Source organism: Manacus vitellinus, unplaced genomic scaffold (genome assembly GCF_001715985.3).
Source record: "Manacus vitellinus isolate BGI_N305 unplaced genomic scaffold, ASM171598v3 scaffold_3_pilon, whole genome shotgun sequence".
In the NCBI taxonomy this organism is placed as follows: Eukaryota; Metazoa; Chordata; class Aves; order Passeriformes; family Pipridae; genus Manacus; species Manacus vitellinus.
This window is the reverse complement of record NW_021940535.1, coordinates 7,923,331-7,948,624: the sequence shown is the minus strand read 5'-3', so window position 1 is coordinate 7,948,624 and position 25,294 is coordinate 7,923,331. Positions and strand designations below refer to the sequence as shown.

Sequence of the window (25,294 nt, the reverse complement as noted above, 5' to 3'; positions counted from 1 at the left end):
AAATTATTTAAGTGTTTGTGTAAAAAGCCCTTGGTACAAAACAATAAAGATTCACACATCAAGCATTTTCTGTCCTATTGTTATGATATGATAATGTCCATTGCCGGGAGAACTCATTTACTTGTAGTCTCCATTACTAATACTGATGTCAGAGTCATCAGCATCATTGAAAGTTGTGTAGGACCAACATAAACGAAAATTATGACCTTCTTAAGTCAGGGACAAGTTTCCTGTTGGCTTCAAAGAGTGGCAAAGAATTTACCCTGGGATTTTAACAACAGAGTTGCAATTACCCAATAACTCCAAACTATCTTGCACCAGCTTAATGAATACACATAAATACACTTCAGCAAGGTTATTTCAACAGAATGTGTAGACTGATCCATAGCTCTTTTGTTCTTAAAATTCACACACCGATGGACATGCCTAGCCCCAAGGTGCTGAATCCACCCAGCGAGAAAGACAATAACGAGCTTAAGAATGTCACTTACTGACTCAGATTCTAAGAGGCCAATACTGTATTCAAGAAACTGAAAGTCAAGTATTAAGGGGAGGAAGGGGTAGAGGGCAAATAATAAGTGCATTTAAAAGCTGTAGCTCACTAATTGCAATTTGCAATTTATCCTCCTGCTAATAACTGGCTTCAGAACTGCTGATTATGCTTCTAAGAAAGCTGAAGAAAAAGAGTATCAATGCAAAAATGGCATCAAACATAAATAACTTCTTTTTAAAACACAAACATAAAAAAAGGGATATAGAAAGAAATAGTAAAAAAAAAATCCATCTCTCCTATGTAACCCCATCTTCTGTCTCCTAAATCTATTTCACAGTTTTATTTCAGAGGGTTGGCTGCAGTTCCACACTGGGCAGACTAATGTTCAAAAGGAGAACACAGAGGTCCCTCTTTCCTCCCTTCACCTTCTCACCAGATCTTCCCCTTTGCACTTGCTGTCACAGCAAGATGCACAGCAATGCCATTCAGCTCTCAAGAGCTCTAGGACTCCAAGCTCTCCAACCACTGATTCAGTTCTCTCCCAGAACATGGCTAGATAGTTTGGTTTTTTGGTTTTTTTTTTTCCTTTTAGGTACGCAGTAACTCCTCCCACCTTACATTTTCCTCTTTTCAAGAAGGACCAGTCTCAGGGAGGGCAGCTTTTGGGCTGGCTTGCGTAACCATCAGTGGAGAAAACAGAAAGAGTACATCACAGGAACAGTGGTTTAAAATCCTTCACTGCTAGCTTTGAGCTGCAATACTCATGCCTGAAGATAGTATTGGCACAGTTTACCATGTATCCAAACACAGACTGGGCTACAGCCTAACTCAAATTAGAAAAGTGACAAGATTTTCTTCTTGTATTTTGTGGCTTTGGTTCTTTTATGCTACAACAGCTATTTGTGCAGCCAGTAAAAATGAACAAATAAAAAGCATCCTGATTATCAGACAGTCCTAAAAAGCAGGGGAAAATACGCTCAACATGCTTTTATGAGTAGTAAAGTTCAAAGCATTTTCCATAGTAGGAGATTCCAGCTTCAGCAGAATGTCACTCCTGTGCTTCTGCAAATGCAATACTTCCTTGCTGTGGCAGACTGCTAAGCCACCAAAAAACAATCACCACCACAAATGGGTTTTGTCATCTCTCAAATGTGCATGGATCCTTGTAACCTTCTGCAGCATGTTAGCCAAACTTCATAGCACTCTACTGAGGTCAGTTTTAAAAGAGCTGCTTTTCATCCAGGTACTGACTTCAGCTAAGCAGCAAGTAAAATTGGTGCTGTGTTTGTCTGATAGAGAAACAAGTGTGGTGTTTGCCAACTGGTAGCACTTCAAAGGACAGACTGGGTTTTGTAGGAGGTTTTCCCCATAGGCTATAATCAGGAGCATTTTCTCCATGACTGAGACATGGATTAAAGAATAAAAGTCTGAGGCCTAGAACAACACATTTAGACAGCAACTCTCTTAGCATTTACAGAACTCTTATCTATCATAAGTTAACTGGCAATCAGTTAACTTGATGTCAGAAGACGTGCGAAGTAAAAGAAAAATAAATTTAGTATAATGTGCAGAAATAACTGAATTATATGACTTTTCTGGTGAAGTAATAGAAAGAAAACTTTTACTCCAGAGCAAAGATAATCACTGTACTAAATCAAATAATTTCTACTGATCTCTGTTGCTTTGGTGTGATTAAAGCAGGAATCAATCTAGGACATCAGATGTTGCAGCAACACAGGACAGCATGACTATGATAGACTTTTACCACTGAAGATGTGGAGGCTGTTCTCTAAAGAGTGTATGCTATTTTCATCCATCATCAAAACAAAACGTAACAGAGAAGGACCTGGCACGAGCAGGAGTTCCTCTCATGTTCACCAGCAGACCATGCAAAAGTCACTGCTGAAGGAGTAGCCAAGCTAACTCTTCCAGCAAGTCAGCCTGGAAAGGAACTAAGTACAGTCTGCCACCTCCATCAGCCTTCCTCTTTCTATATATACATAACTGTTGCTTCTTCCAGAGGTCTGACTCTGTGGTAGCAACCAAACAGTTCCATAAAAGCCTTCTTGGTGAGTTACCACAGGTATGGTCAAAACTGCTGAAAGCCTTACTGATCTAGACACTGTAATTAGCTCAATACTTATATTTATCTTTTTTTTTTTTTTAAGAAACCATCCCTCAACTGCACTTGCACAAATGGGAACAAAACCACGGCCAAAGAACAAACGTTATGAGGGTAAATTAAATAGCAGTTGTGAAAGGTTGAGATTCTACAGTGGTGAAAGACAAAAAGAGACGGCAATTTTTATACAGGGAGAAATCTCAACAGAAATGCCAGCATAATGCAAAATAAACATGAATGACAAATTACTGGGTTAGACATTTTGCTACCATGATATGTTCCCTGTTTGGCCTCAAAGGAACTTTGTGATACTTCCAATCGAATTCCAAGGAGCAGCAGTTCTTTTTGGAATTCCCCGAGACATAGAGACTTACTACTTGTTCAAATACTGCAGGTAAAATCCCGAGCAGCTTCCAATGGAACACAGGGTATCAGGGACCTGACCAAATCCTATCTGTTCACATGCAAAAACTGCTGCACAAAGACCAGATACCTCAAATCTAAACCCCAACTGGGGTAACCTACAGTGCACAATAAGGGCTTATCTGCACCGGGAAGAACAACTAAAATGTTGTTCCCACTGTGGAAGCCAGTGTGGACCCACTGGAGCTAATGATACCAAGCAGTCACACCACTTCACCACGACAAATGTTTCTGAGCCTGCACTGCTTAAACAAATGTAGAATAGTACTAAAGTGCCACTTAGGATAAAAGCTTTTTATGCAGTATGACCCCAGAGAGGGCCACTATCAACAAAGGTGGAAGATTTCACAAAAACTTCTTCCTATACAGGAAAACTGATGGCATGATGGATAAATGACCTGCTAAGCACAGGAAATCACTGTCTGGCTACTTCTTTTCAGGGAAACACAAGGATAGCAAAAATTCTGGCTAACAAGCAGTGTTTAGGAATACAAGACAAATACACGAGTACATATTTCTGGCTTCTATCTGTAGCAGGTGCGGCTATCACATATAAATTAAGTCCGGGAATGACTCTGGCCTGAGGTTGAAATAAGTTATTTGGATGAAATGTGCAAAATTATTATTAAGTTACACAGCAGTACTGGGAGTCCTCACAGCCACCACGACATCCCACAGTCACCATAGTCCAAGAGACAAAAACATCCTGGAAAGTCACAGAAGCAGAGATTTTAAGCTCTTCCCCTTATTTTTGCCGGTTTCTCAATACTACACTTTTGCCTAGAGTTAACGAAAAAAAAAAATTGGTTTTGTCCACCTTGGTACTCTGGAGAATATTTGGAAATATAAATTCACTGCTGGAATTACTCTTTTTATCACATTTTACAGAAGTGATTGCCAAACAAAATCCAGTATAACTGTCTCCTCTCCTCGTTTCCGTTCCTGTCAACAGGGTGTTGATATCACCACTTAACAGGGGTCATTTAAATGTTAATATTCCCAAACGCAGACAAAGTAAGGAAAACAATCCTAGAGAAAAAGCATTTGGGCAGGGGGGAGGGGAGTGCAGGGAGCATCAGCTCTCCCTCTCCAAAGATGTGATCTTTGACGACTCAATCTTAGATGAGGCTTTTATCTAAAACACACAGTGTGTGCTATGTATATGTAAAGGATATAAGAGAAATTATACTTGTGTGTGCTGAGAGGGAGGGTACGATCCAAGTTTGAAGACTGATGGGGAAATAAACCCAAAATAGAACAAGCAGGAGAAAAGTAAACCAATAAAAAAAGCCACTCCAAAAAGAAAACCTACTCCACTTGCTTCCTTTATGGAAACTACACTGAAAGATAGGGTTGCAGCCTTTTCTCATTCTCCTGCCCTTACCATCTCCACAGTAGCATTACCTGATTTTATATACTCTTTTGGATTTTTGCCTTATAGTTATCCTCTCCCGGTATTACAGAAACACTAAGAATTGAAGATTCCATAAAACTCCTGCTGGACAAGAATTGATTTGGGCAGCAATGTTGGATTAAGTAATCTATGCTTCCTGGTGAAGCTTCATAGAAATGGCTGTGAAGCATTGGAGCTGACCAAGAGAGGGAGCAGGGAATACACAGTAGCCAGGAAGGGTGGAAAAGGACTACTTTTTATACAGTGGCAAAAACTTACTAGTTTAGTATTGTTCATATCCTCTGAAAATTCGTTTTCCATTTATCTGAGTTGCACAACTGTTCTCTGGGGCACTGCTGTGAGCTCAATCAGGGAAGTGAACTGGGTTAAGGAATATGGCATTAAAAGTAGCCTTTACTGCCACTTTTCATAATCTACACCAATTTTCTAGTCCAGCTTGGTAGAAACTATATTGGCATAACTCTTCAGATGAAGCAGGATAGGAACAAGTGACTGTGAGCAATGCTGGCTTAAACGTTTTGACAGCACTACTGAAATACTCATCAGACTGGGATGGAAAAAAACATCAGCAGGTATGCAAGCAACTGTCCCAAAAAGTGTGTTAAAGTTGGAATAATTCCAAACCAATTTGTCTTCAATTTTCCACTGGGTTGGTATACACTATTATCTCTGTAAGACAAGCCAAGAGCTAGAATTTCACTGAACAATGCAATTTGTCCTTAAATCATGCACAATAGCTGTCTCAGAGACTTCCAGCTGTACAGCTGCCAACTCTACAACCACATGTGTTCAATAGAAGGTTCCTCTTAGTCAAGACTCAAAAAACATACCAATATACATTTATTTAGAAGCTTAAATTAACTTGATCTGGCTGCATTTATTATTTCCAATAGGAGGATGACAAAATTTAATAACCATCACATTTTACAGCAAGTGTTTTTTTCTCCAATTTGCACACTAACCAATTACAACTATCTTAAAATTAAAACCAGGTTATCTGCAATCTTGTCCAAGCAGTATCAACTAGTGTGGTCCTGTGCCATGGCTGTATGACTATAAAGCTGCTCAGCACAACGTCATCGATGAAGCAAAAGTCTGGAGAACAATCTTCTCAACAGCAGCAGAAACAATTCTGGTTACTGCCAAGACAGCTTGGTTCAGCATAGACTCATTTTTTTGGCAAAAACTATGTGTTATTTCAGCCAAGTGACAAGTGATAGAGATCACGGTAATGTCAATTAAAAAAAAAATGGTGAAAATTCTGCTTAGGCCTTCCTCCCAGTCATGCAATGATGATGATGACGATGATTACTATTACTACTATTATCAAAAATAAATACAGATTCCTTTTATCAACTCTCTGGTCTTTCACTATTTAGGTGTGTGAACTCCATTTCCCTTTCTTGCTTTATAAGGCACTATGAGGAGTTTTCTCCTTCTAAGGAAGGCTGTGAGTCTGTCCCAGTCACACAACTCTCCTGATACATCAAGAAAAAAAACCCATAACTTTTCCAGTCTTCTGCTACGTCAGAAAGACTATTTATCTATATAGACAGGATTTTCTGAAATACAAGTTCTAGGCTCGACTACGTAATGAGCAAACTATGTTATCTCAGATGGGGCAGCAAAGAGACATGACTCTTTTTTCCAGTTTGGTTCCTGAACATATTTTTCCTCAGTCATTATGACAACTAGGACTTAATAGCATTGCTCTCCTTCTGACACTTTAGGGCATTGCTGTCTGGGGTGGGGAGGTGGAAGCAGGACACTCTTACACTTCCCCTTTACATTGTCTGTACATCCAGCCAAACGGACTGCATATTCAGCTCCTCTTAACTAGGCATGAACTGGCTTCAGATAAAAATTTAGCATTAGGAGTGCTATGGAAAATCTCTTTCTGAAAAGTCTAAGAAAAGGAAAATAACTGTGTGTGCACATCCACCCCACTCTTTGGTGTTACAAATGCACAGAGTCTGAGAAATTATTGGACGCCATGGATAATTATAAAGTGAAATCAGTATTTACTGTTTCTTCATGACCTAACTTGTCTTGCAGTCTCTGCTATAATTTATAGATCACCCAAACCATAAAAATAAACATAAAACCATCTATTTTTTTTCTTTTTCGGTTAGTAAGAGACTCATAGCAATGCTGTGGAATCAAGAATGAGCCTGTAGGAAAAACAAAGATAAGCCATCTCAATCAAGAAGATACATGTGGACAGTTTGTGAGATACGTTGCATTTCTACTGATATAAATATACTCATATAGACAAGATGCACTCTCAGCTTCATTAGGGCCCCATACACCCTATAATCTGCTTACCACCAGCTCCTATGGCTTTGTCCCAGCACAAACCATGACTACAGTGTATTTGCTCTAAGCAGCAAGCACTCAAGGAGATCTGGCCCAAATTATGGTAACTACACATAGTATTAAAACCACTTTTGACAACATAAACAAAATAAAAATAAACTCTCTCAATTTCTTATTTTTCAGCAAAGAAACTGGAAAGGTTATTCTCTAATAAATTCTAATTTTCTTCAATATTCAGGAATGTAATGTATGGAAAATTAACTAGGAAACACTGTTAGTTCTTGTCAATTTTTTATATTACTACTTCGTTTCATCACCTGCAAAATGAAGTAGAAGTAATTAGAAATCCAGGGACTTACATTCTCTTACTCTCATCACTGTACTTTTATAGTCATCAGTTTCACTGAAATAATGACTAAGAGGTACAATAAATAAAGCCAACTATAAATAAAGTATAGGTCTCTTTCTCAGTGAAAGTTATGTAAAAAGCTGGAGTCTTGTTTTCCAGAGACTGCCCACTAAAACTTGATTACACACTCAAATTATAACTTAGGAGCTGCCTCTAACATGAGTTCCACGTGCAAAGAAAACCTCAGAGTAACTTTGCACTGAGCATGATGGTACTTCTAATGAGCACTGCCTGCCCCTTTGGGGACAATAGAGAATAAAGCTTGAATTAACAAAATTCACCAATTTTTAGCACAGCTGCAGTACACCATGAACAGAGGCACCACTCAGCCTGGGCTTACAGATGCAGGGCTGTTCTCAGCTGCATTAGCCCACGGGCAGCTGGGAAAGCACACAGAGGGGTATGTCCCATTCCTGCTGACCCTCTCAGGGTCTTAGTGCCAATACCCAGAGCGCAATACAAGAGCAGAGACAGCCACTCTCACACTATTTCACAACACACCTGCTCTCAGGTCATGGCTCAATGACACACCTAAGCCAATGCAGTGGTCTGTTGCCACAGAAAAAGGGCCTTTCCTGCATCCACTCATGCCCATTTCCTCTCTTGCTTCTTCAAGTCCCAAACCAAGCAGAAAACTAACTCCTCAAAACAGAATTAGTACTGTGCAACAAGTTAACAAGGCTGGATTGCCTTTGTAAAACACTCAGATATCAGGACCTGCTCCAGGAAGAAAGCAAGACTGGGCTGAAGAGCAGGGGCTAACACACAAGAAATGGGAGAAGGGGGTAGGGAGCTGGATCATCTCTTAGCAGCATCAAGCCATTATGTTTCTTCCAGCCCTATGGTTGAGCCATAGCCTCACTCAAACAAGGCTGGCTCAACATGAGTAACTCAAAGGTGGCCTTGGTAACTCCACAGTGAAGATACACCTTAAATATATCTTTACAAAGTATGTTGCCTTCTGAAACTGGGCCATCAAAAAAGTTTCTGCCCCTCTCAGAAATTTCTATCCTCATTCCTCCTCTAATACTTGCCCCCTGCCCTTTATAATGCTAATATTTGTCAGAGTAGGTTCACCTATTGACACTTAAATGATCATGGGCAAGTGGTGCAAGGTAAAGGAGAGATAAGAGGTTTTCCTTCTGAAGCATTTTGGTGACCTGGTCAGCCACACACCCCAGTTGCTGAGGGTGCTCAGCCCAGAGTGGGAGCTAATGGCAAGCAGGTCTTCAGTCTGATTTGTACCTTCAGCGAGCACCTTGCAGGGGACCTTTTATTAACAGTACTCCGGACAGTCTAAGCAAAAACAGGAACAGAGAACATAAGAGGACAACTGACTGACCCCAGTTGCTTTTCCTTGACAGTCTAGGGTACCAAAAAAAAAAAAAAAAAAAAAAAACCACCAAAAAAAAACCCCAAACCAACAAAACCCCCAAAAATCAACCAACCAAACAAAAAAAAAAAAACAAAACCAAAAACCACTACCAAAAAATAAAACAAAAACCAAAACTAGTCATCCAAAGAAACAGTTCTTCTGAGGTAGTTTCTCTGTTACCTCAGTGTATTGACATAGCAAGAAGTGCCAGACCCTGAAGAAGAGAAACTGGTTCATCATCTTGAAGTCAGATGAGAAAAGAAAATAGCAGCACCATGGTAGGCTTAGGCTGCTGAGCCTGTGCATGTTTGCTACTTTCATTAAACTTAAAGTTCTGTTAAGTATGCACTCATCAGCCAGTGATGCACAGTATAAAAGTAGAAGGGAATGTACAGTGTAGCACAGATGTCCTTGCTTTACAACTCCCTTTGAAAAACCAGACTTGGAAAAACCTGACCTGCTGACACCCTCAGGGCTGCAGAACATCTAGGTTGCTGAACACTAAAGCCTGCAGTGAGTACGGGGAGTTCATCAGCAAGTGAATCTGCTGAAAACTCTTACAATCTGAGTCTTTGTCCAATATCCAAACTAGAGTGTATTTCTCCCCACAGCAGAAACACTGAAAAACAGAGTAGACATGTAGATCGATCAATGCATCTTTGATGACACATTACATTAGCTAAAAAGAAAAGACTTAAATCCCTCCAAATGCAAGTCACTTCCAAAATAAATTTAAAAAAATAAATAAAAAAGGCAATAAACTCTGCCCATATGTCCAGTTTACAAGTTTGCTGTGTGATTTGAAAACTTATACCTTCAGTCAGGAATTATTATCAGGGTGGAGTTTGTGAGCAGTTCTTTCAACAGTGGTGCTGCTGCCTGAAATAGTTTCCCTCTTAAATAGTTATTTTTAATCCAGACCAGTCTGCTGCAACTTGGCTCATCCCACAGCTAACAAAACAGTGGTACAAACACATCTGAAGGGTGAGGAGGACACTTCCTTTAGCCTTGGTGCAGCTAAAAGGAATGCTTATAAAAAATGTTAATGTTCCCTGTCTGTTTCAATAGAAAATAAAGTGCTTTAGTTTAAATACCTTCTGCAGTGGAGTAAGTTAAACTATTCAACCTAAACAGAGTCATGAATAAACCATGGGGGCAGTGACTTTTAATTTGTTGATGTTCTCATCTTTATAGGCACGTATGAGCCTGCCCACTCAGTATATTTCTTAATTAGTACAGCAACTGTGTACATGTGTTTACATAAACTTAAACTTGTCTTTGCTTTTAAACCTAATTTGGTCCCTAAACAATAAATACTATAGGAATATAAAACAGGTTGACAAATTTGATAACTAGAAGCATTTTTTAAAGTGGCATAACACGTGATGTGTGCCACAGACCACATCACTGCAAAAAAGAAATGACCATAGCCCCAAAATGCTGAAGATGAAACCACGAGCTATTGGAAATGTAGTATATAGCTGGAGTTAGGCAATAAGGATTCAGAGTCCAATAAAACATTGACCACATGACAGGTAGGGATCAGTTAGAGCATGCTTCTACACTGCCCAATCTATGGACTACTGGATTCTAGAAAGTAGTTAATTTTTCTGTGGAAGATCCCCAGTATATCTTGTATGGGACCCTCAGAGACCATTTGTGGTCTATTTCAAAGTCCACTTACTACTTTTGCTTTACCTCCTAACACTATTTACTTCGTTGAATCCAAGGGAATATGAGCACATTTGTGAGGGGATTTGGACTGATTTCAGTAATTTACTTTTGGAGTCTGGCTCACAAGACTGAACACCACCAGCAAATAAGAAATTTACTTTCAGAGCATTTTCTTTCTCTCCAAAAGGGGCATGGGCACTGTTGATTTCTTCATGTGTAGTAGAGGTTGACACTGACTGCAAAGGACTAAAACTTTTATTTGAAAGCAAAAGTCTAATGTTAGAACATAATTTAAGAGTGCAACAATCCACATTAAGCCAGTGGACACTCACTCAGGACTATGGTCCTGAGTTTCACCAACGGTGAAATAAGGTGTTCTGGTAAAGAATAAGTGTATTTTCAGAGGTTAGCTTTCAACTTCATGTCAAAAAAACCACCGCTATTTGAAAAATCCCAGCCAGGATCAAAACAATAAAAAAAAGGAAATAAAATAATGCACTTTTTACATGTGGGTTTTACTCCACATGTTCTCAGTAATGTGAAATTTAAAACATGGTTTTCAGATTACATCACTTATATATCAGCCTTTAAATGTACTATCAATGGTTTATCAAATTTCCAGTAGTAGAGAAGAAACTAGGACCTCAGTTTCCCAAAATTTTATGGCACAGAGGGTACTTGTGACTTCCTAGTTTGTTCACCCCGAGTCTCCACTAGCCCATTGTTAGGGGAAATTAAAACAGAAATATTCTCATTGATAATTAATATATTATCCTAGAAGCCCAGAACTCATCAGATATTTAATTTTATATAATTTTAGAAGTTGTATACAGAAATACGTCAGGCACTCAGAAAGTGAGCAGGAAATCACTCCATACAGAAGGAACATCAGAGTTTAAGCAGAATACTTACTCTGTGCCACTTTCAACCATTTGCGTTAGGAGGGAAATGCCATCGAGGTTTATAAATTCTTGGGCAAATGTAACATCCCGTGAGTAGTTGGCTAAGTCTTTCAGTGCTTCTAACTTTGCATCCATACTAGAAGACTGTATCCTCTCATGGAGCTGCTGTGCATTTTGAGCCTAAGAGAGAAACAAAACACAGAAAAACAAAAACAACAAAAAAGCTTTTGTTACAATGAAAATCATGAATAAAATGTTAGATTAAGTAGGAACAATATCCATGTTTAATCCTAATGATACTTAACACTTCCATGCTCAGAAAAGTAGTTCAAATACAAATTACTCTCATAAAAGTATTACTCCATTATTACCTATAATTATTTGGACTCTTGTAGAACCATTAGATGAGTAATGGATAGATATCCCATTGTCTCAGGTAAAATGGAAGCATTACAAAAGACAGCCTTTGGCTTGAAGAGCCTTATGTGTCACATCAATAAAAGTAGAAATCAAAATAAAACAAATTGCATGAGACAATCTCAGTATAATAACAGCGGCACATTTTTTCCTGTCAATGTTTACTCAGTTTACTCATTTTTCATGACCTTTAACAACAAAGACCATATACTGTCCTAATCAGATTATATAAATAGAGGACAGCTTCAGGTCTTCTGCTCCTTCCTCCCCCTCTTCTTTTGTTCACAGTCAGTGAGTTTGAAAACTCACAGTCTCTCAATGAGGAGCACGGGAATAATTAGTTTCCACATAATACTGTGATATTATCTGTCATGCATCTTTATGTAAATTCAATATCCTCATACGTTAGCCTATTCTGACCATTAATATTTTAAAGAGAGGATGAGAGAGTGAAATTTAAAATGGACATCAGTGATAAAAAGCTAAAGAAATATTTTAAATAATGCACATTAAATTGTCTCTCTCTTTAGCCATGCAAATACTTTAAAATATATCTCACGTTTTCAATTTGATGCTTTTACTTACCTGAACAGAATATTCAAAAGTTTCAGTTCATAGTTAGCTAGACAATACTTTTCTTAGAAAAATAATCCTCCTCATTATGTATAGAGATACTTGCAAAACTCTATTTCCTCAAATTCATTTCTTACCTGCACCCAATGAAAGCTGAATGAGAGGCTATGTGTCATTAGGAAAACAAATTAAATGTAAATTCTGTTGAGAGCTATTTTCTCTGAGATGATGCTTATTTTGTCTCAGCTGGAGAAGAAATATAGAAGAAAGGGCTGTGCTGACAGACAATTCTGTTCAAGTAATGAATATACTTTTCACAGAGATGGTCATCTCTGTAGATCAAGATCCTGAGATAGCAGTCATTTTTAGTGCAAGTGAACATTTAAACAAGGAGCCCAAGGAAAAAAACCAGCACTGTGTCATTACAGATACAGCTTCCTAGCTACATAACTTTGATTGCTTCAAAAAACATTAGTAAGTTAAGTGTTCCACTGTCCTCAGCAAGGTTTGTTACTTCTCATTTTTACAAAGAAAAATTAATGCATGGTCTCCAGTCAGCATTTGGCCAGAACCCATGTGGTAAGGAGCTTGTACAGGGAGGAAATACCTTCTAGTTAGTATAACTGTGGTTAACGTCTTCAGTTAAGAGAGTATTGAGAAGAAATGGAATATCTTCAGTCCTGAGCTTTTTCATGCCTAAAGTATAGGGTGACACAGCTTAGCATTTACAGTTACATTAAGAATAGCAGTTACATTACCTATAAAAAGGCAGAAACCTGTCATCCAAAAGGTCTTTCTGCCACTCTAAGTTACCTACTCTACCAGTAGATTTGAATTCTAATGGGAAAACAAGGGCCTATAGAGTCTCTGTGTAATGGCAACATCTACTCAAATGGTACTAAAAGAGTATCTCTCAAGCTTAAGCAGGTGGTAGGGTAAACCATTTGCCAAAGTCCTTGGAAAAAGTAAAAATAGACACCACTAACTTTCAACTTCCAGGGTAACAACAGAATAATTCCTCCAACCCTCTTCCTTCATCAGAGAGGGTGAAGAAAATCTTGCTAAAGTACTCCTGTATAATTAGCTACAAAAACTCAGAGCAACTATTATTACCTGAACCAGAAGTTCAACAGCCAACACCTACCTTACCAAACTTCCTCATTCATGGAGCTGTTTCTTACTCTAGATTCCCCACTATAAAAACTCAGGAAGACTCAGAGATGCAAAAGTATCCTTAAAACATTACCGTTTCTCAGAGTACATGCAATGTCTGAATTCCTGACCACCTCAGAAAAGAAACACTGAAAAATCTTCAGTACTGCCATGGCAGCTGCATTCCCCTGACTTTGGACATGGTTGCTCAAATTTAACCTTAAGCTCATTAAGATCTGAGCATATGCCTTCTACTTGCCATAGATTTGGGAAGTTTCCACCCTCACTATCTGCCTACTGAAGGATACAGCTCTTCCAGCTTTCCATGGGAACCTGGTCCTCTGAAAGCTCCTGGACTCAGTGAAAATGAAACAAATAGAAAAGATGAACAAAACAGCTAGTTCAGTGTGACTGAGTGGCTCTCATGAGCTGCTCAACCAGTAAGTCTGAGTGGGCAAACTTTGGGCAGCAGAGTTGTGGCCAAACAGACAGGGACTGCAATTGCCTGCATAGCACAAAAGCAAGCAAGAAAACACGTAAGTAGAGCCAGGAGAACATCCTCCTCCAAACCCCTTCACATCACACAAAAACGTGCTGTGTAAACAATGCCTCTCCTTCATACACATTGACATCAGATTATCTCTGGTTCACCCTTTCTCTTGAGGAGACATTTATGGCCCTAGCATGAACACCTTGGGTTGGTGAACTGCTGCTGCCAGTCCAGTCAGAGTTCCATTACACACATATCAATACCAAGCATGGAAAAAGCTAATCCTACCTCTCCCTCAAACTGAGAACACCACCACAGGGATGTGCAATAACAGCTCACCTACAGTGCACAACAGCAGCATGAGCGGGACCAACCCATCAACAGAGATATGTTAATCCTCTTTCCTCCACAGTCAGTGATAGCTTTGAAATTCACCAGACTAAAACGAAAATATTCACTCAGACACAGCTTGGTACCCTCTAGAGAACACAAAAATCCATGCTACAAAAGTGGTTCAGCCCTGTTTTAAGCACACAAAAGAGCACTTAGTATCATCATAGGCTTTATCTGGCTATGTCAATATTCCATCACCAAAGTTTACACAGAGCTGTAGTTTTCTTCCATTAAACAAGTTTTGCAAGACACGGTATCCAATAAACTTTGCTCCTTCTACTACTGGAAGAAAAAGAACGGACAAGGGCAGAGGAAATCTTGAATAAAGGGTAAACAAATATTTATCTTAGCAAGAGTGCTGGTGTATGTCTCACTGGAAACATGGACAAAAGTCACATTGGATGTTGTTGTCCCAAACACCTGATGGGTGAAAATATTGCTTTGATGAACATCATGCAGTTCTCACAAGCCTCCTAGTTCTTGTTGCCATAGCACTCATACGTGCTTATGGAATGTACAGCTCACTTATGACTGCATTAAAAAATGAAACCCAGATGAAATATGCTCCGAATGTTTACCAGAGAGCCATTTTAATGATTTACAAGCCATCAGCGGATGGACAGAGAGTACAGCTCATTAAAGCAATAGCAGAGCTGGCTGCCATGTCTGTACTCTTACCGAAATATCACTCAGGTAAGAAAAAATATATATAAACCTCCACAACTGAGAATCATTAGAGGGAAATAACAGAAATGTGGCTGCTCAAGTAAATGAAAGGCAGAATTAACTGCTCTCCTGTTTAGAAGAAGGAAAGGAAGGGAAGCTTGTAAAACGTGTGCTGTTGAAGCCCCAGCATTTCAAAAGGCTGTCAAGTGGCATAAACTGCATGTCTAGTCTTAAATTACTTGCTCCAAGGACATCCAGAAAGGTTGCCTATAGGGAGTAGCAGTGCTTAAAAGGAGCAGCTTGATGAGATTGTCAGCTTAAAGAGAAAACTAATGACCTAAATCCAGAATGTGACTTGCTTAGAGACTTAAATAGCCATTTGGAGGTTAAGAATCCCAAGATCATCCTAACAAGAGATTCTACCAACCAAATTATCATTTCTTTGCCACCGAATACTTTGTGCAAACTTTGAAAGCAACTTATTAACCACACATACTCAGGGTTCTACAGAGTACAAAATACAACGAGTAAGGATGAGAGGGAGGTCACAGATCCAAAAGCAACCACTATCAAACATGAATGTGCAATGGAAGAAATTTAGATGATTGATTTAAATTGCTGTTTTACCCCTATGTAATTAGTTGTCTTCTTTATCCTTTACAGATTCCTGTCACATTAGTCAACATTCTGCTAGAAAAAGGGCATTCAGACCATCAGTAACTATCAAATACACTTTTGTACTAACCAAACAGGTGCATTTCTGCGGTTTAATTGAAATTGCTCAGTGTTGAAATGCCACGGTGGTTTAAACTGCTGCTTTTTCCTGGATTGTTATTGCTACTTCACCTAGAACTGCATATATGTCACAGAGCAATGCAGTCGATACGTTACATAATTGTCATTGTGCGCATACCAGATTCAACAGATCCACCAAGACTGACTAGTGTGTGATACCAGATAGGTAATAAGATTCCATTTTAATTAGTACATAATTAATTGCTAACATCTTTTACACGAATGCTGAAGCACAGTTTCCACATCTAAAGCCCTGCACAGACCTGACACATTGAGCAGTCCTGTGGAATCACAATACACAATTATGGGAGCAGGAATAGAGAAATGGTCGCATCTAGAGTCACTTATTAAATCAATGACAAGAGCATTACAGACGCATAGCCATATGTATTATGTAAATACATCTAACATAAGTTTATGCAATCAGTAGCCACTTCTCAATGTTTTATAAGCATTTTTCCCTCTTGCTGCATTTGAAACAATCCTTTTTGCTTACTATTCAAAACATGTCTTTGGAAACCTGAAAAAGTGAAATGAAACCTTTATCTGTAAAAAGACAAAACCCACTTCACTTCTCTAATCTTTGTCTTGTACTATGAGAAGACAAATATAAAAGTAGCTTATTGACCTCCATGGTCAATGCTTCTGGTATAAAGTTCAATTAACAACTAATTTAACATTACATGATAAACATAAGCACAATCATAGGTTAGAACTGCAAAAATTTATGCATTTACAGAACATCTTAAAGCAGTTGTAGAGCAAAGATAATAGACCAAATCCTAAACATTTACTTAAAGATAAAGGATGAAGATTTATAAGCAGTAACAGGTTAAAAAAACTTGTTTAGATCACAGATAAATAAAAAGCCACATACCTCCTATCTGTAGAAGCATTCAGAGAAAACACTATGATGACTATTACTGAACACCCCTATTTACATGATTGCTCATGATACAAACGCAATACATCTGCCTACAAACAACTTACAAGTTTGAAAACTCAACTGATCTCTGACCAGGGGATCAAAGAAAAACATGTGAAAAACATAAATTATCGAGCCCCATAAAAACCACATCGGAAAAGGCTACCCCTTGACTCACTGTTTAAGGTATATAGTTAATGACCAAGGTATGTTTTGTAAGTGCCCAAGAAGCTACTTTTAAATAAACAGTTGGTGTTCAAATAACCATTTCTGTTAGGAAATTATTAAATTAAAAAAAGGAAGCCAGTTCCTTTAATTTAATTTTCCCAGTATTTTAGCATCTTTTAAAAAAGATTAGTCATTTGAAGAAGGATTTGCAGGATCTGATTGAAGAAATCCTGCAGTTGAACAGACTAAAAGGTTGGACTCTGCTTGCTGCATTGCAGGACACAAAACTCCTTTTGGATCAGTCTCACACTCGGGAGCAATTAACAGCTCATTTATATAGCTACCCACCATGCATTGGAATACAGGTATCACAAAACAAGCAATAGCAATAAGGCATTTCGACTGTCACATATGTTCAAATACAAAGAAATGTTGCATAAGAAACTTTTGATGAGTCCCTCCAGAAATGCAAATGGACAAAGGGGGAAAACAGGTCACAGAAAACTGTAAAAACACAAAACAGCCCAAAGAGCTGGTAAGAAAGATGATAGGAGAGGTTAAAATAAATAAGAAAGATGATACAGGAACAGGGATAATAAGAGAGAAATTCAATCTGTACTCAAGTTACCTAGGAAACTGTGTCTGTGTGGTGAGCGCTTTATAGAGGGGAAAAAAAATAGCATTGTTTAGAAAAACCAGCTTTTCAGAGAATGGCACAAATTTAGCAAACAGACCTACGGAAACAAAGAGGCAGTTCAAATTCCCACCAGGCCTAACGACCGGCGTTTGCAAACCTTTAACTCAAAGAAATTTAAAATAGGCACATTGTAAATCTCTCAAAGCAAGTATTTATAATGAATTTAGCAGCACACCATAACTGCAGTTTTGCCCTTGCAATATTAACAATGGTTTTCAGAAAAAGATCCCTGTATACACACACAAAATAATCCAAACTCGAGATTAAAAAAGAGAAAATATTTAACATTTAGATTTGAGGAGACAGATTTCAAATCCTAATTTTAAAAAAGACAACCTAAAAGATTATGGTTTTCTACTTTCTTTCCTCTCTCCTTTTAATCTTTAATAGCACCTACTCTGGGTACAAAAGCAATAAAAAAATTTGAGGTTTACGACAACAGGACTCGAAAAGATCATATCTCATCCTTCTCACCCAAATTTCTATGACTCAGGTCATGCAACTGTGAATGGGTACAGCCAGACTACAGGCTGTCATGGTAATAAACTGCATAAAAATTAATCACTAGAAAAGCATTTTAAGTTCATGCAGCCTTCAGAATTGGTCAACTCAACTCCTCTCAACTCTTCAAGGAAAAAAAGGTTTCCTCAAAAGACTTCTAAAGTTCAGGACAGATTTTTTTTTTCCCCACAACAGCCAGGAAGTAGGCAGCTCAGGCCTTTCTGAAACTATCCCAAAAACTGTATAATCCGTATGTGGTTTCTTTTAAGTTCTCTCAATCTTTCTCTTCTTTCCTAATTCCTCCACCTTTTCATAAAGCATTTTTACTGGTATGATTTTCTTCTTCTAGTGGAAGGGGAAAAAAAGTTTCAGCTTTATACTGTCGTACGATAGAAAAAAGGGGGGGCAGGGGGGAGAGGAATTCAGAATCTTAATATTTTCACATGATTAGAAAAACATTGCCCACCCAGTACTAACAGCTAAGAAAGCATCTTTCCCATTTTGCAGGAGTGTATCATGCAGCCTGTTCTTTACATTATCTCTTCCAACTACTGCTCCTCATATGGAATTTCAGAGGAAAAAATGGAAACAGATGGCCTGTTAGCTTTTCAGGGTAAAAGACAAGCACTGTGTGGGTCACCACTTTAAAAACCACACCTTGGAAGCCTTTAATCTGTCTATTTTAGGTACTGCTATGATGACCATTTCAACAGTACCTTAAAGAGCAAAGAGACTATTGTAGAGTGGGAACATACAGAACTTCATTTTGTATCTACTGAAAGAATACAAATACTCTCTAATCTGACAAAAGCCAATCTGTTCCCTTCAAAACCTTCTAAACTACCTCTCTGATTTTGGGAAAAAGTTAAAAAAACTTTTTAAAAACATCATTAAGTTTGAAAACAAACACTGGTTCAGAGATAAATATCAATACTGAATACTCAAGAGTAGACCAGCCTTTATCTTAAAAGAGGATGGCTGAGTCACTCATAACTGCAGGCCAGTGCCAGAGTAGTCCATAATTTGGTAAGCAACAAGCAATATCTCAGCATCCTAAGGACTCCTGTCTTGGTTAACTGACTCTAAGGTAAATCCCCAAAGAAAATGACCAAGCAGATGATGGTCCTATGCAAAATCACACCTTCCTGCCCATAGGTAGTACCAGAAAGTGTTATACATCCAAAATTTGTCTTTTGTGTTTGTAGGTCACATTTCTAATTGCTTGATCCAAGTATCACGAAAACAGCGAGCCAGCCATTTTCACAGATCAGTGGCAGCACAGCCTCTCTTCAGTTTTGCATGGTGCAACTGGTTGTGGATTTTGAGACAGGGGAGGATTCCAGGAGTCATCTCATGGGGTTACTCCACGCTGTGGTTACACAAAAAGAATCATACAGTGCATTTGGACCATGTTGGTTCTTGATGAACCACAGATGTAGTTTTGATTCCATGAGATCACAAGTCTGGGCAGTACTGGAGAGGATATTTGTTCTTAAGAAGTCCCAGAGGTTAGAAGGACCTAGTGCTGGGGTTGTGTGTTTCTGAGGAAGTTCTACCAAATGGGGTTTACTCTACCAGCGAGTGGCTTCCCGGTGTACAAGGCTGTTCTGGCGACATATGCCAAGAGACTGGAGTCACACAGACCCTGACAGAGCCATGGTCTTAAACTGCTGTTTATTTTTATGACTATAAAACTCTGTATACAAAGACCACTGAAAAAGATGATGAAGGATAATGGAGATTTCTTGCCTTTGCCCAGTTGGCCGCAGATAAGTGCTTTCTGTTAATAAGCTACTGGGCGGTCAGAATAACGCTTTGAATCTGCAGAAGCTAGAACACCACCATGAAGAGGTAAAGCATTTTAATGGAACACTGCAGTTGTCAGCAACAAAATGGGATTGCTGCTGCCTTAGACATACATCTTCCAGGACTAATAGTGGCTTTCAGCATGTAGCACCAGTACTGCTCAACTCAGAAGTAAAACGGACCATTTCAAGGCAACCAGCAACTCTGCCATGCTTTTCAGGAGCTGGCAAGGAGATAGTGTTGGAAAAAAATTTAAAAAAAATATTAAAATAAAAACACCCAAAAAACACACCAGCAAAAAAACCCACCATCCCGTAAAATCTCACTGTTGCAGTTGCTACACTCAACACAAACCCAGAGAGCAGGAAAGCTCTGACCTGAGACTACCAATAGAGGTCTCTATGGTTCAAATCCCTGCCCTTCCTCCTGGTTTCATGGCTTTGAGCTCTGGGGCAGAACAGGAGCAACTTGAGTGAGGCTGCAATGTCAGCATGAAAACAGAGGTATCTCGGATATGAAAGTTGTTCCCAGTGGAAGAAAAGTGAGACACAAAAAACCCCACCCACTCAGAGATATCACCCCTGCTTCCATAATTCATAACCTTTGCAGGAGGATTGTGGGATAAACCTTAAAAATACATCCATTAGTTAACAATGATTTACTAATCGAATCTTCACTTTGAAGGAAGAGAAGAGCACAATAGTAACTCACCGGAGATGTTGTTAATCGAAGGATGGCTCCGTTTTTTATTTCATTACGATTCTGAAAGAGAAAAATCCAAAGGTTTCATTGAAGACTCACATAAAAAGATGCAACATGCATTGAGCAGAACGTCATACTAAACACGCAACAGTATTTTCCCCTGTCTGCATGCAAAAGCTTCCCTCTTTCATATGTAAGCTAACAACTATACAGTATTTTCCTCACTGAGGCATATAACATTAGCTTCAAGAAATAGGTGGCTGTTGACATGATACTTAGCAAATCTGAACCCTTTCAAGAGTGACTTCATGTTTTTCAAAGTTTAGCTTCCATTGGCAACCTCTAAATATTTCTTTGAAATATACTGTCCATGGTGTCTGGTTCTGGTATTGTACATACTTGAAGAGTTTGTAAGTTTGCTGAAACCTGTCATTAAACATCTGCAGGATTTAGAATTTATCCCACTGGCTCTCTATTTTCTATAACAAGAACATGCTGACTTAAACCACTGGAACCTACCCACTGAACTCTGCCACCACGACTTTGTACTCTCCCTCAAAGTAAAAAAAGCACTGCAAGTTAGCAGTAAGGAAAGTTCAAACATGCCATAAGCCCTTCTCCTTAGCCAGCTGGCAGAAAGAGGGGGCATTAAACATTTTCTTTTGGTTAAGCTCACATAACGTGTTCAATTAAACTAAAGCTCTGGGTAGATGAAAAAGCTGCCATGCCATAAGCTACGGTGTTCTCTTAAGATGTCCTTACAACTTTGTGGTCAAAGCCCATGAGCATAGTCTTCTCCTGTGGCAAGCATAGGGGAGCCTCCCCCTCCTTGAAGAAGCTACCTCCTGTTCACCACAGGCTAGGAGAATAAGGTACCTAGTACAATGAACATACTAACAGGTACTGACTGTGTATAGTGCAGTGCACAGTCACAACATCAGTCATAGTTCAGCAGCTTGTTCGTGAGCCAATACCCTAACTTGTCAAAGGAATTGGAGGAATCCTTAACAGTTTAAGAGAGAAGAGCTAATTTTGTACTGAAGACCACATTGTAAGCTTTTTGCAGACTGGTGTTTAGCCAAAAAAACCCAAGAAGGTGTATTTCTCCTCAGGCAGTTTTTCCCAAATTTATTTCCTTTTTCTTCTTCCCATTCTGACACATCTCAAATCCAAAATGCTAAAAAACAGATAAATCTCGCCTGAAATGAGGTCAAGCAGTCCCAAAATAAAACTCCAGTACATTGTCTCTTTCTCGGTATCCAAGTTGTCTGTGGGATTGGTACTAGCTACTCTCCACCCACAAAGACTTCTTCACTCTAACTGAAATAATTGAAGTGCCAGACAACACAGGGGGTACAAGGCAGAAGCTTTCTACAGCATCTTTGCCTATATATGCAACTAATTCATCTCAGCCCTCAGCAGTCTCCTTCTGCCAGAAGAGCCTCAGGGAGGCCAGCCAGGCTGGGGCAAAGGGTGAGCAGCTAAATACAGGGTGACTTCCCACAGCAAAAACAAAGTGCCAGATTTTCTCCTCTTGTAGTAAAACAGCACCAGACTCAGCTATGTTTCATCATGTCTAAGGAATCTGTGTGAAGTGGTAATAGTGCATTTGTGTGGTTTAATCTCAGTCAGTGTTGAAACAAACTCACTTCACACAAACAGTTGTGGTGGCTTAAACTGTTACCTCCTGGATTTGTGGAACTGTATAAAAGCAATTGCTTTAGGACAGACAGTGAGAATAGGCTAAATCTACCTCCACCAACAGCTTAGACTAAGCCATTGGACTTCAGGTGCGTTAGGCCAGAGTATCTGTGGGCACACATAGACACAGCTTTACTTGGAAGGCAGCAAATCCCAGCATGAAACAATATTAAAATCAGAGAATCAGACAACACTTGAACAACTTAAACTGTACCAATCACATTCAGAAGTTAAAGTTCACTGACATCTTAACGAAAACATTGGAGCTAATAAACAAATAGACTGTTCTTAAACATAAATAAGAGCACACACACAAGCTTATTTTTTGTAGCAGCAAAACTTTAGGCTTAAAAGTTTCTCATGTTTCCTGCTGCGATTAACATGAACTACCAAATCAGGTGTACAAATGAGTTTTTGGTTTAGCAAGTTAAGGCACCTAATCTAGGCCACAATAAACATCACTGTAAACACTCTTAGTCTACTGCAAACAAGAGGTGCTGAGCGTAGAGTAAGAAGGCTACAGAGTAGTCTCCAGAGACCTGAGGAGTTTGCTGAACAGCTGAGTACTTCTACCTCCCACCAGTGTGCTTCCTTTTCCACCTGGCACGAGCTCTGGTACTGCACAGATCTGTTTGTGGGTCAGTCTCACTAACCTGGCAGAAATTAGTTCCAGCAGTAAAGACAAGAAAGTTTTCTGTTAATAGACACAAACAAGCTTTACAAGGGTTCAGCAACAGCACAAACCCAAGAAAGATGGTGGAACCATATCTTTGGGAGAAGAGGAGCAGTGGATGAAAAGAGAAGAAGGGAAGCATGAGGAGGAATTATATCTCACCTTTTTGGGAGCAGCAAGATGTCAGTCACAGCCTGAATTACATTAATTCATAGTTTCTTCAGCTGAAACCATGCTCCACAGTTTGTTCAATTACAGTAGTTTTGTCACAAACAGAAACACTAACTCATAAAAACTTGGTCTTAATCTGATATATTCTCTACAGTGTAAATCATGCAGGTTAAAAACCAAACCTCTAATTACAGAAGATAAATTGCATAGATTGAATCTACAACCAAGCTAGGAAGGAAAAATATCTTGTTAAAAATACACCATTTCTCAGTAGTTATAGGAATTTAAAAACAAGTGGAAAAAGGGAAGCCGATAACCAGGTCAAAGTTCAGATACCCCATAGGGATAAACAAGAGAAGTACTATTTTCTGGAGTAACCTTATGTCAGCAGGTTATATACAAAATATCAGAGGAAAAAGAACACGTGGAGTATTAAAAGCATCACTGGATGTTTTCTTTGGAGTCCTTCTGTTTAATCATCAAGACAAATCTGAAACACCAAAGGTTTCAGACTCAAAGGTACAAAGTTTGTCAGAGCCCATAACACACAAAGCCCACGGACCTTTCATTGTGTCTACCTCAGAGCAAGGTGCGTGTGCTTGTCCTCTACTGTAAATTCAGTTGTTGCTATCTCAACAGATAGAGAGCTCATCTTCAACTCCTGATTTAAACAAAGGCTTAAGGAAAACCGCCTACACCTTCTCTCTGAAAGTATTCAAAGTCAAGTCACAAGCTAGCCAAAATTTGAAAAGGGTTAGCTGTTGCCCAATAAAAAAATACAATTTTGTTTATTCACTCTAAATAATGGCTTAAGCACATACCAAGAAACAGTGTATAAGCATACCATTAAGCCAAGAGGATTTCCTACATTAACTGTGTGATGCAGTAGTCAGCATGCCAGTTAATTTCAATTGCAACGTTTACACACAGTTAATCCGCTTAGTTTCAGGGATGATATCCTGTGGATTTCTTTTCCAGGATAACAGAACATCATTACAGCAGCACAGCTTTGGCAATCATACTTACTAGCAACACTGCTATTTAGGACAGGGCTTACCACCACCTATGGTGGAAAAAAAAAACAAGACAAAAACAAACAAACAAATCCTTTTCCAAGATACTCCTGGTCTGTTTCTCAAGTGTACAGGAGGTTTGTAGATATTGTTCATGCTGTTGTATTAGGAAAGCTTAATCCTGAGCTGTGAAGGAACTATCCAATGATACTATCCAAAATGGCTCTAAAAAAATCCATAACAAGAAAATAGGTTTATTGTAAATGTTATCTAGGATTAAAACAGCAGTTATATTATCGTACAAATAAGCCCCCTTTGCAATACTATATCTAGCAAAATCATGGCTAGGCTTCACAAACGAAGATTTAGGAGGCTCTATCCACATTTGTTACAAGCATGCCAGTGGCTAATGAGGCCAATACGAGATAGACATATCCGGTTGCAAAAGGCACAGCAGAAAGACTCCTTAGGTGGTATATTCTGCAAGGCGCGATTCTTTCTGTGTTGTCTTTTCTCCTCGAGAGTGATCCTGCGTGTGTTCTCAAAGGAAGCAGCAGCAGTAAAGATAGTGTGTCTCCAGACCTCCCGATTGGAGGTCAGAGTAGAACAGTTATGGTGATCAATATGGCCAAAGCTGAGATGTTGTTTCAGGGAGTCCTTGTATCTTTTCTTTGGGGCTCCTCTCTTGCGGCAGCCGGTGGCAAGTTCACCGTAAAGCAAGATCTTAGGGAGGTGGTGATCTTTCATCCTTGAGACGTGCCCTGCCCAACACAGCTGTGTTCTCAGTAACATGGCCTCAATGCTTGTGACTGCTGCTTATTCTAGAACAGACATATTAGTCACATAATCTGACCAGTGGATGTTTAGGATTGTGCAGAGACAGCGTTGATAGAAGCGTTCTAGGAGTCGCAGGTGGTGGCGGTAGATGGCCCATGATTTGGAACCATATAAGAGAGTAGACAGCACAATGGTTTTGTAAACACTGATCTTTGTACTTTTCTTCAAGTGTTTCTTACGCCAAACTCTTTTATGGAGTCTTCTAAAAGCACTTGGACATTTCATTTTGTGTTCACATCTTAGGACCCTCTGCCTTCTAATTCCACTAGCTGGAGCAACATGAAAGTACTTGAACAGTAAACACTTCAGAAGGGATAGGCAAGGAAGGAGAGGCAGTGGGATAGCCCTCTATGTTAGGGAGTGTTTTGACTGTCTAGAGTTTAGTGATGGTGACAATAGGGTTGAGTGTTTTTATGGGTAAGAATCAGGAGGAAGGCCAATGAGGAAAAATTTCTTCACAGAAAGGGTTGCCAAGCATTGGAACAG

At 39.1% G+C, this 25,294-nt stretch overlaps 1 protein-coding gene across 1 annotated transcript in view; it reads right to left on the bottom strand.

Moving 5' to 3' along the window:
• Positions 1-25,294, bottom strand: part of ELMO1 (engulfment and cell motility 1) — a 314,729-nt gene that overhangs the window by 213,243 nt on the left and 76,192 nt on the right. The window contains exons 6-7 of the mRNA XM_018075779.2: positions 20,423-20,473; positions 11,139-11,308 (exon numbers count right to left, since the gene is read on the bottom strand). Of these exons, the coding sequence (XP_017931268.1) occupies positions 11,139-11,308; positions 20,423-20,473 (221 nt within the window). The remainder of the gene's footprint in view (positions 1-11,138; positions 11,309-20,422; positions 20,474-25,294) is intronic.